This window comes from Aedes albopictus, chromosome 3 (assembly GCF_035046485.1).
Source record: "Aedes albopictus strain Foshan chromosome 3, AalbF5, whole genome shotgun sequence".
Classification (NCBI taxonomy): Eukaryota; Metazoa; Arthropoda; class Insecta; order Diptera; family Culicidae; genus Aedes; species Aedes albopictus.
Genome location: NC_085138.1, coordinates 445332384 through 445346601, shown reverse-complemented (window position 1 = coordinate 445346601; position 14218 = coordinate 445332384). Strand labels below are relative to the sequence as shown.

The 14218-nt window shown below is 38.5% G+C and overlaps 1 protein-coding gene across 9 annotated transcripts in view; it reads left to right on the top strand.

Annotated features, from left to right (window-relative positions):
- LOC109407604 (uncharacterized) overlaps positions 1 to 12445 on the top strand; it is a 79330-nt gene extending 66885 nt beyond the window's left edge. For 8 of the 9 annotated variants that reach the window (XM_062856691.1, XM_029876059.2, XM_029876058.2 and 5 more), the window contains 9 exons: positions 15 to 386; positions 1064 to 1120; positions 1190 to 1561; positions 2034 to 2090; positions 2164 to 2412; positions 11291 to 11368; positions 11433 to 12002; positions 12076 to 12150; positions 12220 to 12445. In XM_062856691.1, coding sequence (XP_062712675.1) covers positions 15 to 386; positions 1064 to 1120; positions 1190 to 1561; positions 2034 to 2090; positions 2164 to 2412; positions 11291 to 11368; positions 11433 to 12002; positions 12076 to 12150; positions 12220 to 12333 — 1944 coding nt within the window. In that variant the 3' untranslated portion in view covers positions 12334 to 12445. The remainder of the gene's footprint in view (positions 1 to 14; positions 387 to 1063; positions 1121 to 1189; positions 1562 to 2033; positions 2091 to 2163; positions 2413 to 11290; positions 11369 to 11432; positions 12003 to 12075; positions 12151 to 12219) is intronic. The other variant, XM_029876056.2, reaches the window with a different exon arrangement.
- Positions 12446 to 14218: the final 1773 nt, after the last annotated feature.

Genomic DNA, 14218 nt, shown 5'->3' with positions numbered 1-14218 from the left:
TTGCGGTTTTCCAGTTGACAGCTCATTCGGAACCCAAGTTCCATTGCCCTATGTGTTCGAAGCCGTTCTTTTACAGTTATCATCTGTCTCGTCATCTAAGAAGCCATAAAAATAAAACGATCCCGCCTGATGGAAAGAAAGTGTTGAGCATTAAACGTAAACATATAAGGAAGGATGCAAATAGTAGCAAAACTGATGCAAACACAGCAGATGAAAAAGAAACTGATGAAAGCAAAAATGAATCGGTGGAAATCGAAGATGGTGAAACGGAAGCAGATGTGAGCAGAAATGAGGCAAATAAAGAGGATAATGAAGCAAATGAAAAGGGAATGGAGGAAGGCAACACTACCGGATCAAGCGCCAACAGCAGTTTATTGCATTCGCATGTAAGTAGTGCTTGATCTTTAGCTTTGATTGGGAGCAATTGTCAACGTGATTGTTACTTCATGTAACTCACTGACTTTCTCAAAGTGTATAGTCAATTATGATTTTCATTTAACTCAATGTGGTAATATCTTCATATAAAAAAAACAATCTATAAAAATGGAATGGTGTTTGTATGTCACGAATAGGCTCGGGAACGGGCCAACAGATCGACAGGATTCTTTCACTGTTGCATTCCGCCAGGCCTCCGACGTGTTCGTACGAAAAAAATAATTAGAAAAAGTGACCGGGAAGGCAAGAAAAACGGGAAAATCTGAAATTCCATTTTGAGGGGCATTTCTTCATGGAATCGGATGTCAAAAAACAGAGCAGGCAGGCAGTACGACGTTTGCCGGGACTGCTAGTTATAAAAAAAACAGCGCAGATGAGGTTTGAACTCACGACCCTTGTACGCTAGGCGAGCGCTTTACCAACTAGGCTACCAAGCAAATGGTACGGTGGAAATTTAAATCCCATCGATCATGCTTCATCTTTCTTTAACCCCTAATCTTTTGAATACATTGTTTGCCACAATATTTTCCATCCTATCTATGAATATAAACATGTTAACTAAATGATGTATTATGCTCTTTCTTTACTACCATTCCGATTGTTACGCAACGCCACATCACATCCCTAGCCGTGCACCATATGCGGTCGCCAGTTTGATACAGTCGGCAAAAAGGAGCACCATATGGTAGGTTACAAATCTACACGTATACAAACATCGATTTTCACAACTCACTATGTCTTTGGCGTTTTCTAGTTGACAACCCATACCAAACCGAAGTTCCATTGCCCCATGTGTTCGAAGCCGTTCTTCTACCGGAATCATCTAAGGCGTCATCTAAAAAGCCACGAAAATCAAACGGTCCCGCCGGAGGGAAAGAAAGTCAGCAATAGCAATAAGCGTAAACTTGAAAGCGCCGACGAAAATAAAAGTAAACTCGTTAAAACTGACTCGATCACAGCCAATGAGAACAAAAATGACGAAAGCAAAACTGATGGAAATAAGGTTGACGGCTCTGTGTCAATTAACTACGTTGGAAGGAAAGCAGCTAATGGAACCGCGAATGAAAAGAGAATGGAGGAAAACAAAACAACTGGATCAAGTGCATACGAAACGTCGCATTTGCAGGTAAGCATTGCTGCGTCCATAAGGCAGATCTTATGGATTTGTTTTGATCATTTGTCTGAGTGTAAGTTATCGTTAAAACCCCAATGCACTATTATCTGTGAGGCCGACAGTGAATCTATTGCCTATTGTTGAGTAAGTGTAACGGAGAAGATAAACGTAGCCAGCAATGGAAGTTTCACTATTCTTCTGTATCACTATTCTTCCTCAATCTGAAGTAATTTGACTAAGAGTGTCAAATGTACTAAAGAATCTGACACTCTCTAGTATGGAATCTACGAATTGTTTTGCTATTTAAATTTCACTTTAAGAAAAGAAAGCGTGCTGAAAACTTCAAATGAATAGACCTCATTTATCGATCTGCAGCATCTAGCTGAATTTAAAGAAAAACTCTATGCAAGTGTGATTAAAAGTCATTTACAATTTTTTTTCATGTCTACCGCAATTTTGATGAAACGCAACATCACAACCGCAGCCGTGTAGCATTTGTGGTTACGTTTTGAAAACACCAAGTCAAAAGAGTCATCATATGGTAAGACCACCACAATCGTAGTTTACATCCAGAAATTTTCAAAGCTCATCATTTTTGTGTTCTTCTTCTATAGGTGGTAGCCCACTCAGAGCCTGCATTCGTGTGCACCGTTTGTACGAAACCATTTTTCTACATTCATCATCTGGAGCGTCATCTGGCAAATCACCGGAAAAATGGAACGGATCGTGGCAACGCTGCTGGACTGAACAACGACGAAAGTGAAACTAAGGAAAATAAAGCTAACAACGTCGAAAGGGGAGTTGAACATACTGCTGTTGAGTGCAAAAAGAACGACTTCGAAGCAGATGCATCGCAATTGCAGGTAAGCGTAGTAAACTGATGATTTTCCAGCACCGGGTTCGTTTTTAATTCTATTATTGAACAATTTTGGTACAAACAAAATAAAACTGTTCTACGCGTTCTATTTCTCGCAGAATTTAGAACAGAAATGTGTACCAGTTCCAATTTTTATACGTTTGTTGCGGTTTGTAAGCGGTCATCATCGGAGTTATTTTGGTAATTCCTCCAAGAGTTTCCTTCCTTTTCCTAAACATTTCCTCCAAAAAGTTCATATGGAAATTCTTCCAGCTCATCCGAAGATTCATCAAGTATTTTTATGGCACTTCCCGCAGGAGTTCCTTGGTGAATTGCCTCCAAGAATAACTACGGAAGTTCCTTTGTGAATTCCTTTCACTAGAGACATGGAAGTTGCTCCAAAAGTTTCAGAATGATGTTTCCTAGGAGTTCCTCCACGAAATTTTCCAGGAGTTCCCCCGAAAATTAATCTAGAAAATTACTTCAGGAGATTGAAAACGTATTCTTGGAAGAATATTTGGTGCAACTTATAGAGAAATAACCAATAAATTATTGGTAATTCGTCTAGAAGTTGCACCAAATATTCTCCCAAGAGTACGTTTCTAGTATCTTTTTTTTTTGAAATCCTTTGAATATTCTCTATATTCTATTATATGCTATTATATTCTTTCGAGAAGTTCATAAATCCTACGTCACTTTGTTTATATTTCTTTGGTTAATTTGGAAATTCCCTCAGTATTTACTTTGGAAATTCGACAAGCAAATCCTTCGGCAATTATTTCGATAATTTCTTCGGAAATTGCCATCTGCTTTGGATTTTTTTTCCAAAATATCGTCGACGTTTCCCTTGGAAATAACTTCAGCGAATGGTTAATAAATTCCATTAGACATTGCAACATCCTCCTTTATTTTCTATGAAAATTGCTACTGCAATTTCACCAATCATTCCTCTGAGAATTTATTCGGCGATTGCTTTGTGAATTATTTCGGAAACATTATTAGGCACATGGCGTTATCTCAATATTTCTATCAAAACTTGCTTCGAGAATTCCTTCAAGAGTTGCTTAATAAGGTTTTCCATTCAAGCAACATTTTTCAGTCAAGTAGACTCGAAAAGGTTCTTAAAATCAAAACGGAAGGTATTAGGTTTTATGGCGGTTCTGAAAACCTTTACAGGACTAAATAAATCGAACATCGTTACATTTCGATGGACAGAAAGTAATTAAAAAGTTACAAGCAAAAATCTGAAGTTTCTCTGGGCATTTCTATAAGACTTGTCCTGGAAAACCCTTCAGGAGTTTGTTCTCGAATTATCTCATGAGCACTTCCGATGATTGTTTCGGGAGTTCCTACAAAAAATTCCTTGAAGATTTTGCCAAATATTCCCCCAGGACGTCTTTTGGGAATAACTTCCAAAGATTCTTTGAGAATTAGTCAATAATTTGTCAAAACTTTCACCGGGAATTTCTTTTGGAGTTTCTCCTTGAATGCCTTCAAGACTTTCTCATCAATTTCTTTGATAGTTATTAGCATCTCATAGCAATCCTTCAGAAAACGCACTACAGTCTGTGTCTTTAGGAAAACCTGAGATTCGTTCCAAGTAACAATTAGAGCTATTTTTAGGAGTTCCTAAAGTCTGTATCAGAAATAACATCGAGTATATGTGCAGGTATTCCATCTGAAGTTTCATTAAGAATCAACTCAGAAGCCTTTACATAAGAACATACAATGTAGCTTCAAAAATAGGGAAACTTATGCTATTTTCGGCAGTTTTGTTCCCTTCGTCATGAGGTGTTTTCTAAAACCTGTTTTCTAAAACCTGAGGTGTTTTCTAAAACCTGTTTTCTAAACCTGTTGGCCCCAAAGCTGATATATACAGTAAAGTTTCCAGCAAATTACCTGTCAAAAATCTCTGTGACGAAGGAAATACTCAACGTTATCCTATGTACGAAACTCTTCGAGAAATTTTGAAGAATTATACCACTAATTTTTTTTATTATTTCACCGGTAATATGAATGCTATGGTGTATGGTACTCCAAGTCCATCAAAAATTTATTGAAGGAATATTCTGAGCAACGCCAAGCAAATTTTCATGAAGAAGTCCTGCAAACGTCAATACGTTTTAGCGAAATCACCTGTAGATTTCCTCTTGTAATGATTCTATGAGCTGCTCCATCTCAGAATCTTCAAATTCCCTGGAATTCTTCAATATGCTTCTTCAATTTATTTTTGGCATATTTCTTTTGAAATGTAGGATTCTTTTAAATTTTTATTCAGTGATTTCAATAATGGTTTTTTATATTTTTCTTCAAAGAGTTCTTTCAGCTATTTCTCCTAAATCTCGTTATTCCTTATTCTAGATATTTGTGTATTCTACTGATTCTTGCAATGCATCCAGGACTTTCTGGTGGATTATTTCAATAATATATTTATGAAGAATTTATCACGAGAGCTTTCTCAGAATTTTCTCCATTCTGGTAGAAACCTCTGAAGGAATCCCAGGCAGATCTTCCGGAAACCTTCCAGGAGGAATCCTAGATAAAAATCTTGGAGAAATCCCAGGTGAATTTGCTTTAGAAATACCCAGAAGCTCTTGCAAGAATTCTTGGAAGAAGTACTGGAGGAATTTCTGCAAGAATTATCAAAACAAAACTTTTGGTGAAACTCCCGGAGTTATTGGAAACATTCTGGAAATAAACAGGATCAATTTAAAAAAAAATCTTCCAGAAGAATTCCCACAAGATTTTTTTTGAAGAACTCTGATGGGAATTTTCGGAAGATTTTCACAGAAAACTTCCGGATGTATTTCTGAAGGGTTTTGTGGAACAATTCCGTCATGAATTTTAAATAAGAATTCCGGAGGAACTTTTGAATAAAAATAGGAGCAGTTTCCAGATGAACTTTGGCGAGAAATTTCCGGTAGATATTCTGGGGGACCTGCCGGAAGAATTCTCGAACGAACTTCCAGAAGAATCATCAGAGGAACGAACTTGTGTAAGAATTCCCGGAGGAACTTTCGAAAAAAAATTGCGAAAGAATTTGCCATAAAATTTCCGGAAGAATTCCTGAAGAACTTGCAGGGTGAACTCCCGGATAAAAAATAATTTCCAAAGCGTCTTTTGAAGACTTTCTGTACGACCTTCCAGAAGAAATTCCGGAAGAACTTTAGGTATAGCTCCCGGAGGAGCTTTTGGAATAATCTCCGGAGGAAGTCCTGGAAGAATCTTCGGAGAAACTTTTGAAAGAACTCACGGAGGAACATTTGGCATTATTCACGAAAAACCTTCTGAAAAATTCCTGGAACAATTTCTGGGAGATTATTCTAGAAACTTCTAAAAAACTCAGGTTAGAACTTTCAGAAAAATCTTAGAGTAACAACTTTCGAACAAATTCCTGGAGGTCCTTTCAAACGATTTTCCCGCAAGAACATCTGGAAGAGCTTCCGAGAAAAAATCCGAAAGAACTTGCGTTTGAAATTCTTGAAGAATTCTAAGATCTCCTGAAGAAATTACTAGTGGAGCGCCCTAAGAAAACTGCATAAATTCCGGAGGATGTTCCAAAGAAATTTCCGGAGGAACTATAGAGGAATGTTCGGTAGAATTTTTTAATTAATCCGAGAGAATTCTCGGAGGCTCTTTCCGAAGAATTCTTCTGAAATCTTCAGAAATTCTTGCAAAATTTCCGGAAGAATTCCTAAAAGCAATGTCTGAGAGAATTCCCGAAGGGACTTTAAAATAATTTCTAAATCGTCTTCTAAGAGAAACTTTTGATATAGCTTCCAGAGAAACTTGTGGACGAATCTCCGGAAAAGTCCAGGAAGAATCTTCCGAGAAACTTCTGGATGAACTTACGGAAGAACATCGGGATGTATTCACGGAAAACCTACTGGAAGTATTCACGGAAGAATTTCTGGAGGATTCAACTAGAAACTATAAATAATATTAAATCACACGTTCGGACTGTCGGAAAATACCTAAACTAACCTTTGAACAAATTCTTGGAGGTTAAAGTACCGAAAGAAAATACGAGAGAACTTCTGGAACTTGTGAAAGAGTTCCCTGATTTTGGAAAAAGCAGCGGGAGGAACTTCCGGAAAAATTTCTGAAGGAATTTCTGGGGAATTCTCTGATGACATTTTAAAATAATTTCTAAAGCGTCTTTTGAGGATTTTCTTGACTAACTTTCAGAAGAAATCTCGAAAGAACTTATGGTGAATTCTACGAAGGAGGAACATGTGATGGAACTCACGGAGAAACTTCTGAAAGTATTTATGGAAGAACTTCTGGGAAATTTCTGGAGCAACTCTTGGAAGAATTCATCGAGAAACTTCTAAAAAACTCAGAGTAGAACTTCCGAAAACATTCTTGGAGCAACTTTTGAACAAATTTCTGGCTTTCAAATAAATTTCAAAAGAATTCTCAAAAAAAAACTTCCGAAAGAACTTATGGAACAATTTTCGACGGAACTCTAGAAGAAATCCCCAAAGGAATATTTGGAATGTTCCCAAAGTAAACTCCGGGAGAGCTTCTGTTAGAATTTCTTGAAGAATTCCCAGTGGAATGCCCACAGGAGTTCCAGAAGGAACTCCTAGAAGAATTTCCAGTGGATCTCTCAACAGGAAACTTTGTGAATTCCCAAAGGACTTCCAGAGGAATACTCAGAAGAGCTTCTAGAGAAATTCCCCAAAGAACTTTCAAAGGAATTCCTGGAAGAACTCCCAGAGGAATTTCCGTAGGAACTTCTAGAAATCTAGAGGAATTCCCGAAGGAACTCCAGAGAAATTTAATGTACAACTTCTTGGTTAATTCCCAGTGAAACTCTCAAAGGAATGCTCGGTGGAACTCCCAAAGGGCTTATTGGAAGAGTTCCTAGAGGACCTCCCGGTGGGAAACCTAGATGAATTCTCTGCGAAACTCCTAAAAAACTAGAGGAAGTTTAAGTGGAACTCCCAGATGAAGTCCAAGAGGAACTTGTAGAAGAAATCTCAGTGGAACTCCTATACGAATTCCAAATGAAGTCCTTAGTTACTTCAGTTATTTGTGGGATCCAAGGATGTATTTCTGGATTATTTTGGATTCTTTCCGGGACTTGTTCAAGCATTCTTTTGGGATACTATCCGAGAATCTGAAAGATTTTTCCGAGGCATTCTTATCGATTTCTCCCCTAAAATTTATCTCAAAAGATTCATTCCATGATTGTTATATAGAGACACCTTCTTAATATTTCTCCTGGGTTTTTTTTCAGAGTTTTGTCCTGTGATTCCTCCATGGATTTCTTCAACGATTTCTCCCGAGATTCTTTCAGTGGATCTTCTAAATATTTCTCCCGAAATTTCACTAGTGATCTAATTCGGGAGAACACCATGAATCCTTTCGAGATTCTTCCTAATATCCCTCCAAGAATTACTGTTCATGTTCCATCCGTCATCCTGCCGGGATTCCTCTCGGAATTCCCTCAGCGATTGCTTCCGGAGTTCCACCGGCGATTCCTTTCTTTCACGGTTTTCTGCCAGGATTACTACAGAAATTCTTCCATATTTTCCGGAACTTGTGCCAGTATTCCTACAGTATCCAATTTCTCACCGGATTCTACCTGGAATGGCTGCCAGGATTTTCCCTGGGTTTCTTCCGAAATTTCTTCCGGAAATCTTCCACGTATTGCTCGCAGAAATTCCCCGAGGTTCATTCATAGACTGTTCCCGGGATTCCTCCGTGGATTCCGCCTGAGGATATTCCAAATATTCCTGCTGGGATTGCTTCAGGGAATTTCTATCTGGATTCCCTAAGGAATCCTTCTGAGGATTACTTCCGGGGCTCTTTCTGGGATTCCTCCCGGGATTTCTCCAGAAATCAATGCGTAGATTTTTCTCAGAATTTAGGATTGCTGCCAAAATTTCACCAGAGACTTTTTCTTCTAGGATTTTCTTCTGTGTTTCCTGCAGAGATTCCTCCCGAAGTTCTTTCAAATATGCATCTCGAATTCTCTGACTTATGCTGGGATTCTCCCTGAAAATCCTGCAGAAATTTAACCAGGTATTTCTCTCAGGATTCCTTCAGGGATTTCTCCGAGTGTTCCTTCCTGGATCCTCCAGGGATTATTTTTTTGAGATTATTTACGAAATTTTTTCCGGAATTTTTACACGGATTGCTCCCATGAATTTTCCAGGGTTTTCTCCCTAAATTCCTCCAGAGACTGTTCCCGGCCCAGACAACCAGTAATTGTATAAGATGTTGTATAAGATGATAAAGTGGAGGCCATATGCGTGCATGTAAAATGTACGCATATCGCCTCCACTTTAACATCTTATTCTACATCTTATACGACCACTGGTTGACTGGGGGGATTCCTCTAGAAATTCCGCCTGAGGTTATTGCAAATACTCCTGTCGGGATGACTTTCAGGATTCCTACAGATATTAATCCAGGATTTTTTCTCTGGATTCCTTAAGGTATTCCTCTGGGGAGAGATTCCTCCGGATGTTTCTTCCGGGATTCTTTCTGGGATTGTTGCAGAGATTTACCAGGTATTTCTATCAGGATTTTTTAAGCGATTCCTCTGGGGATTCTTTCTGGGATTTTTCCAGAAATTCCTCCCTATATTTTTCCTGGAATTTGTTCCGTTATTCATACCGAGATTCCTCACTAGATTTTTCAAGGCATTGCTGCCAGGATTTTCCCAAAGATTCCTCCCTGGGAATTTCTTTCAGAAATTTTCCCGAAATTCTTCCACGGATTGCTCTAATAAATCCGCCTGAAGTTATTACAAATATTCCTTCTGGGATTTCTCTAGGGTTTCCTTCCAGGATTCGTGCAGAGATTTATCCAGCCATTTCTCCGGGGACTCCCTGCAGGGATTCTGTATGGATCTCTTTCCAAGATTAATCCTGACATTTCTCGCTAGAGTTTTGATGGAATTTGTCCCGGCATTAAATTCGGGATTCCTGAAAAGATTCCTTACGAGAAATCCCGGGATATCTCCTAGGATTCGTTCTAGATTTTTTTCTGGGATTCCTGCAGAAATTCCTTCCAGGAAATTTTCCAGAATTCTTCCATGTTTTTCTCTCAGGATTGCTGTTTGCTCTGAATTCCTCCCGAAATTCCTGCTGAGATTTATCCAGAGATTTATCTCATGATTCCATCAAAGATTTCTTCCAGGATCCTCCAGGGATTCTTGCTGGGACTCCAACGAAATTTCTCTAGAAATTTCTGCTTAGTTTTTTTTTTAGAATTTGTCCCGACATTGCTCACAATTCCTGCAAAGATTAATTCAGGGATTGCTTCCAGGATTCCTTCTGAGATTTCTGAGATTTCTTTATGGATTCCGTCAGAGATTCAACGCTTGATTTCTCCCGGAATTCTTCCACGAATTGCTCTCGAAATTTGTTTTTTAGAGATTTTTCCGGAAGCTCCTTCAGGAATTCTTCAGTCCAGAGAGTTTTCCAGAATTTGTACTCCCTGATTTCATACACGGATTCCCCACGAGATTCTTTGAGCGAGTGTACCTATGATTCCTCCTGAGGTTCCTCCAAAGATTTCTTTTAGGCTTTCTGCAGAGAATTCTTTCCTCCTTATATTTCTCCCTGAAGTCTACTACGGATTGCTTTCAAGCTTCAAGGGGGAATTTCCTTGTGATTCCTCTAAAAAATCTTCAAAAGATTGCTCCCAGAATTTCTTCTGGGATACTCGCTAATATTACTCCCGGGATTTCTCTACAGCATCTGTAATGGCCTCATATTGAAGAACGACACCATAGAGTTCTTTCTTTTCCATAAACTAAGTTTACTATATTTGTCAGATTATTATGACTGCAACTTCATTAGAACATTTGAATAATGAGATACCTGGAAGATTCAAAAAAGAAAAATCTGATAGTACTATTAGGTACCTATGATAACTAGCAAAACTTTAATAAATGAAATATGTTAAAAAGGAAAATCTACGATTAAATATGCAAGAAGGCTAAGCAGACTCGAAAAAAAAAACAAAATATGATTCGAATTTGCACAACGTTTCGACCACTTGTTTAATCTTCTTAAAAAGTGTTATAGATATTATCGTCGATATTATGGGGTCTCCAGTTAGCCTAGTGGTTAAGGCTATGGATCGCCAATTCGGAGACGGCGGGTTCGATTCCCGTTCCAGTCGGGAAAATTTTCTCGACTCCCTGGGCATAGTGTAACATTGTACTTGCCACACAATGTACAAATTCATGCAATGGCAGGCAAAGAAAGCCCTTCAATTAATAACTGTGGAAGTGCAATTAAGCACACTAAGTTGAAGCGAGGCAGGCCTAGTTCCAATGCGAACGTCGAGCCATAAAGAAGAAGAAGAAGAAGAAGAAGAAGAAGAAGATATTATCGCTCTTCGTAAAAAAAGTTTATGTAAAAAAAATGACAAGGAACGATAATATCGATAAACCCCCTGAAGAAGATTAAATCATTGGTCGAAACGTTGTGTAAAATCTAATAATATTTGATTTTCCGAGACTGTTTAGCTGTTTTCTTAAGCATAATTATATCATTTAGTCTTCACTAAATCCACACCACACTAATGCATTTTACACATACATACAAACGTTAAGGACAGACTTGTTAGAATCCCAAAATGGTTGCCACAATGGCCGACTTTAACACCTACTCACGATTTCGAGGGCACAAATCTCTTCGTAAACAAAACCAGTGCACCTGAGCTTTTAATTTTAAGCTAGTCACAAATGAGCAAGAACAGAATAATGAAATACATTGTTGTTTAAAGCTTGCTTCTTGAGATTTGTGCGTCTGAAGTTTCGATGCAATGTTGAAGCGGGATTTGTGACGTTTGTCCTTAAAGTCGAATTCAAGCCCTCCCACAGATTAATCGAGACTAATTCTCACTTCCTCTTCCAGTTCCATTCACCAATTGTGCAAACCTGCGTGCATTGTGGTCTCCAGTTTAACACCAGTAGAGAAAACTACTATCACATGGTAAGTTTCACCATTTTTTTTTTCGAAGCTGGAAAGAGACAAACACTCTTTTTTTTTTGCTTAGGTGGAGAGCCACAGGGAATATCTGTTCCAGTGTTCACTATGTCCGAGCGCGTTCTATCTCGAACAAAGTCTCATACAACACAAAAGAACTCACCGGAAGAATAAATCAGCAGCTATTAAAAAGATACCGCCGGAAACAAAGAAGGAAGTCATTACATTCAAATGTTCTCAATGTCCTAAATCATTCGATTCTATGGAAAATCTCCGTAAGCACGAAACACGTCATCAAATAGCGAAAGTACAGGCGGTCGTCGAAACTCTCAGAATGGCAACAATTCCTCCGCAGGAAACAAAGAAGGAAGTACCTACATTCAAATGCGGTGAATGTCCTAAAGCATTCAATTCTAAGGAAAATCGCCGCAAACATGAGAAACGCCATGAATTAGCGAAAGAAAGAGCGATCCTCGAAAGTCAGGGAAAGGAAACAAAGCTTGCACCATTTCAATGTTCTGAGTGTCCTAAAACATTCGGCACTAAGGACAATCGCCGCAAGCATGAGAAACGCCATCAAGCAGCGAGAGATATGGCCGCAACTCTTAAAAGTACACCAGTGGATAGAAGTCGCCCTCCGGTAATGGTCAAATTTACCCATTTCAATCGTCTGCTTTTCTTGGATCATTAAATTGATTTTTTTTTCTTCATAGGAAACGAAAGGCAGATATAAGTGTGAAAGATGTGGCCTCGGGTTTCCCACTCCGAGAAGAAAGCGTTACCACATAGTAGGTTACATCAAATGATGTGTGTGTCTTCCTCTATTTAAAACATATTCCCTTTTTTGTCCTTTTCAGATTGTGGCACACGGCGATCCGCTACATAAATGTGCATACTGCCCCAAAGTGTTTTATTTCAAAACATGTTTGAATCGCCATCATCTAACTCATACGCAGAAAACCGATGGTTGAAAGGTAAGCATTTAAATGTATTTAGAATTTTACTGATTAAAAGAAAAATACACTGTAGACAAAATACGAATCGCTTTGGATTGCAATAAAACAAATTTAAAGAAAAAATCTACGTTTGCGTGAAATTTATTCATCCGAAATCAAAACAGAGTAAATAACTGTGTTCCATCCTTGGAAACCAAGGACCAAGGGGTGACATTAATCTTCTTAGCATCGTCGCCCCCACCGATTTTCAAGTTTTTTTTTGCTTTTTAAAAGGGTGAACGGTTGTTACGAGATGTCTCCGCTCTATAGCTTTCTTGTAAAACCAATAACGATACACAGTAGGCCTGGCCACTTTAATGCTTGTAATGCATTTCCGATGCACTGCAAGCATTAATAATGACAAGAAAAATTGTAGAATTAGTCGGTTCTATCATTTTCCAGGATTCTTTCAATGAATGGCTGTGTATGTGTAGACTAGACGGGGATGAACCAGCCTCGGGCTGAATTTCCCCATAATAAAAAGTCAATAATAATAATAATAGACTAGACCAAACTAGACTAATGTATTCATCCGAAATCAATACTTAATTTTTGAACGAGAGGATATTAATTACTCGAGAAGAATAAGAAAATGACTGTCAGATGACCTAATGGTTTACTAGAGATATAGGTGCATTAACCCTTTAACGCTCATGGTGTCTGTAGAGCACCATCACTTTTTGGCGAATCCGACCTAAACCAGTTCACTTCAATATGTTATAAAAGCGTTTGGGAAGAGGTTATAAGCTTATAAGAGCACTTGTACACTCTAATTATTGGTTCAATAGTGAAACTATTGATAAACAATCAATAACTATTGATAAACAATTAAAATATTTTTTTAAGATTTCGATAAATTCGTTCATAGTATTTTTTAGCATTCAAAAGTTTGAAAGAAGTCGTGGGCGGGTAGGGGTTAAAAAGCCTATTTCTCTCTGTCTCTCTATTTTCTCTTACTATCCCACTCTCATTAGCTCTTCCTCACGCTGGATGAAGATTCCCCGTAGAAAACCCGAAAGGAATCCCTGAAGTAATCCTGAAAAACATCCCGTACTTAATCCCTGATGGGATCCTGCAGAAACTCCTTAAGGTGAATATATAACGAAGCCACGCTTCAAATTTTCAAAAGCACAAATCTGAAGAACCGAGGATTGATTAGCGCTGAAAAGTTGATCGATTGGTCATCACCAGCGGGTCACCAATCGATCAACTTTTCAGCGCAATTCGTCTTTTGGTTCCTCAGATTTGTGCTCTTGAAAATTCGAGGTGTGGCTTCGTTATATATTCACCTTAAAGAATTCTTTGCGAAATCCCATAAAGGAACATTGAAGGCATTCCAGCAGTAATCCCTGGAGGAATCCCGACTAGAACACTTGAATCAATCCTTTCAGGATTGTCTAAAGCAATCCCGGTAGAAATCCCTGAAGGAATCTTTCAGAGGATTTTCGACTGGAAGCTCGCTAGGAATCGTTGAAAGAATCACAGAAGAAATCTCGAGAGTAATTACTGGAGATCCTGGGAGGAATCCCTGGAAAAAATAAAATCCCGGGAACCAGGGCACGTATACCTAAAAGAATGCCATTAGAATTATCTGAATATATCTCGGCAGAAATCTTTGAAACATTAGAATAACAGGAGGATTCCGTGAAGAAATCCCAGCAGGAATCCCTGAAGGAATACTAGGTAGAATAACTGAGAGAATCCTTTCAGGATTTTCTAAAGCAATTCCAGCAGAATTGCTTGAAGTAATTCCTGAAGGAATCTTGTAAAAAATTCCTGATGGAATCCTTAGAGGAATCACAACAGGAATCCCAGCTGGAAGCTAAGCAGGCATTCGTGGAAGATTTATAGAAGCAATCCT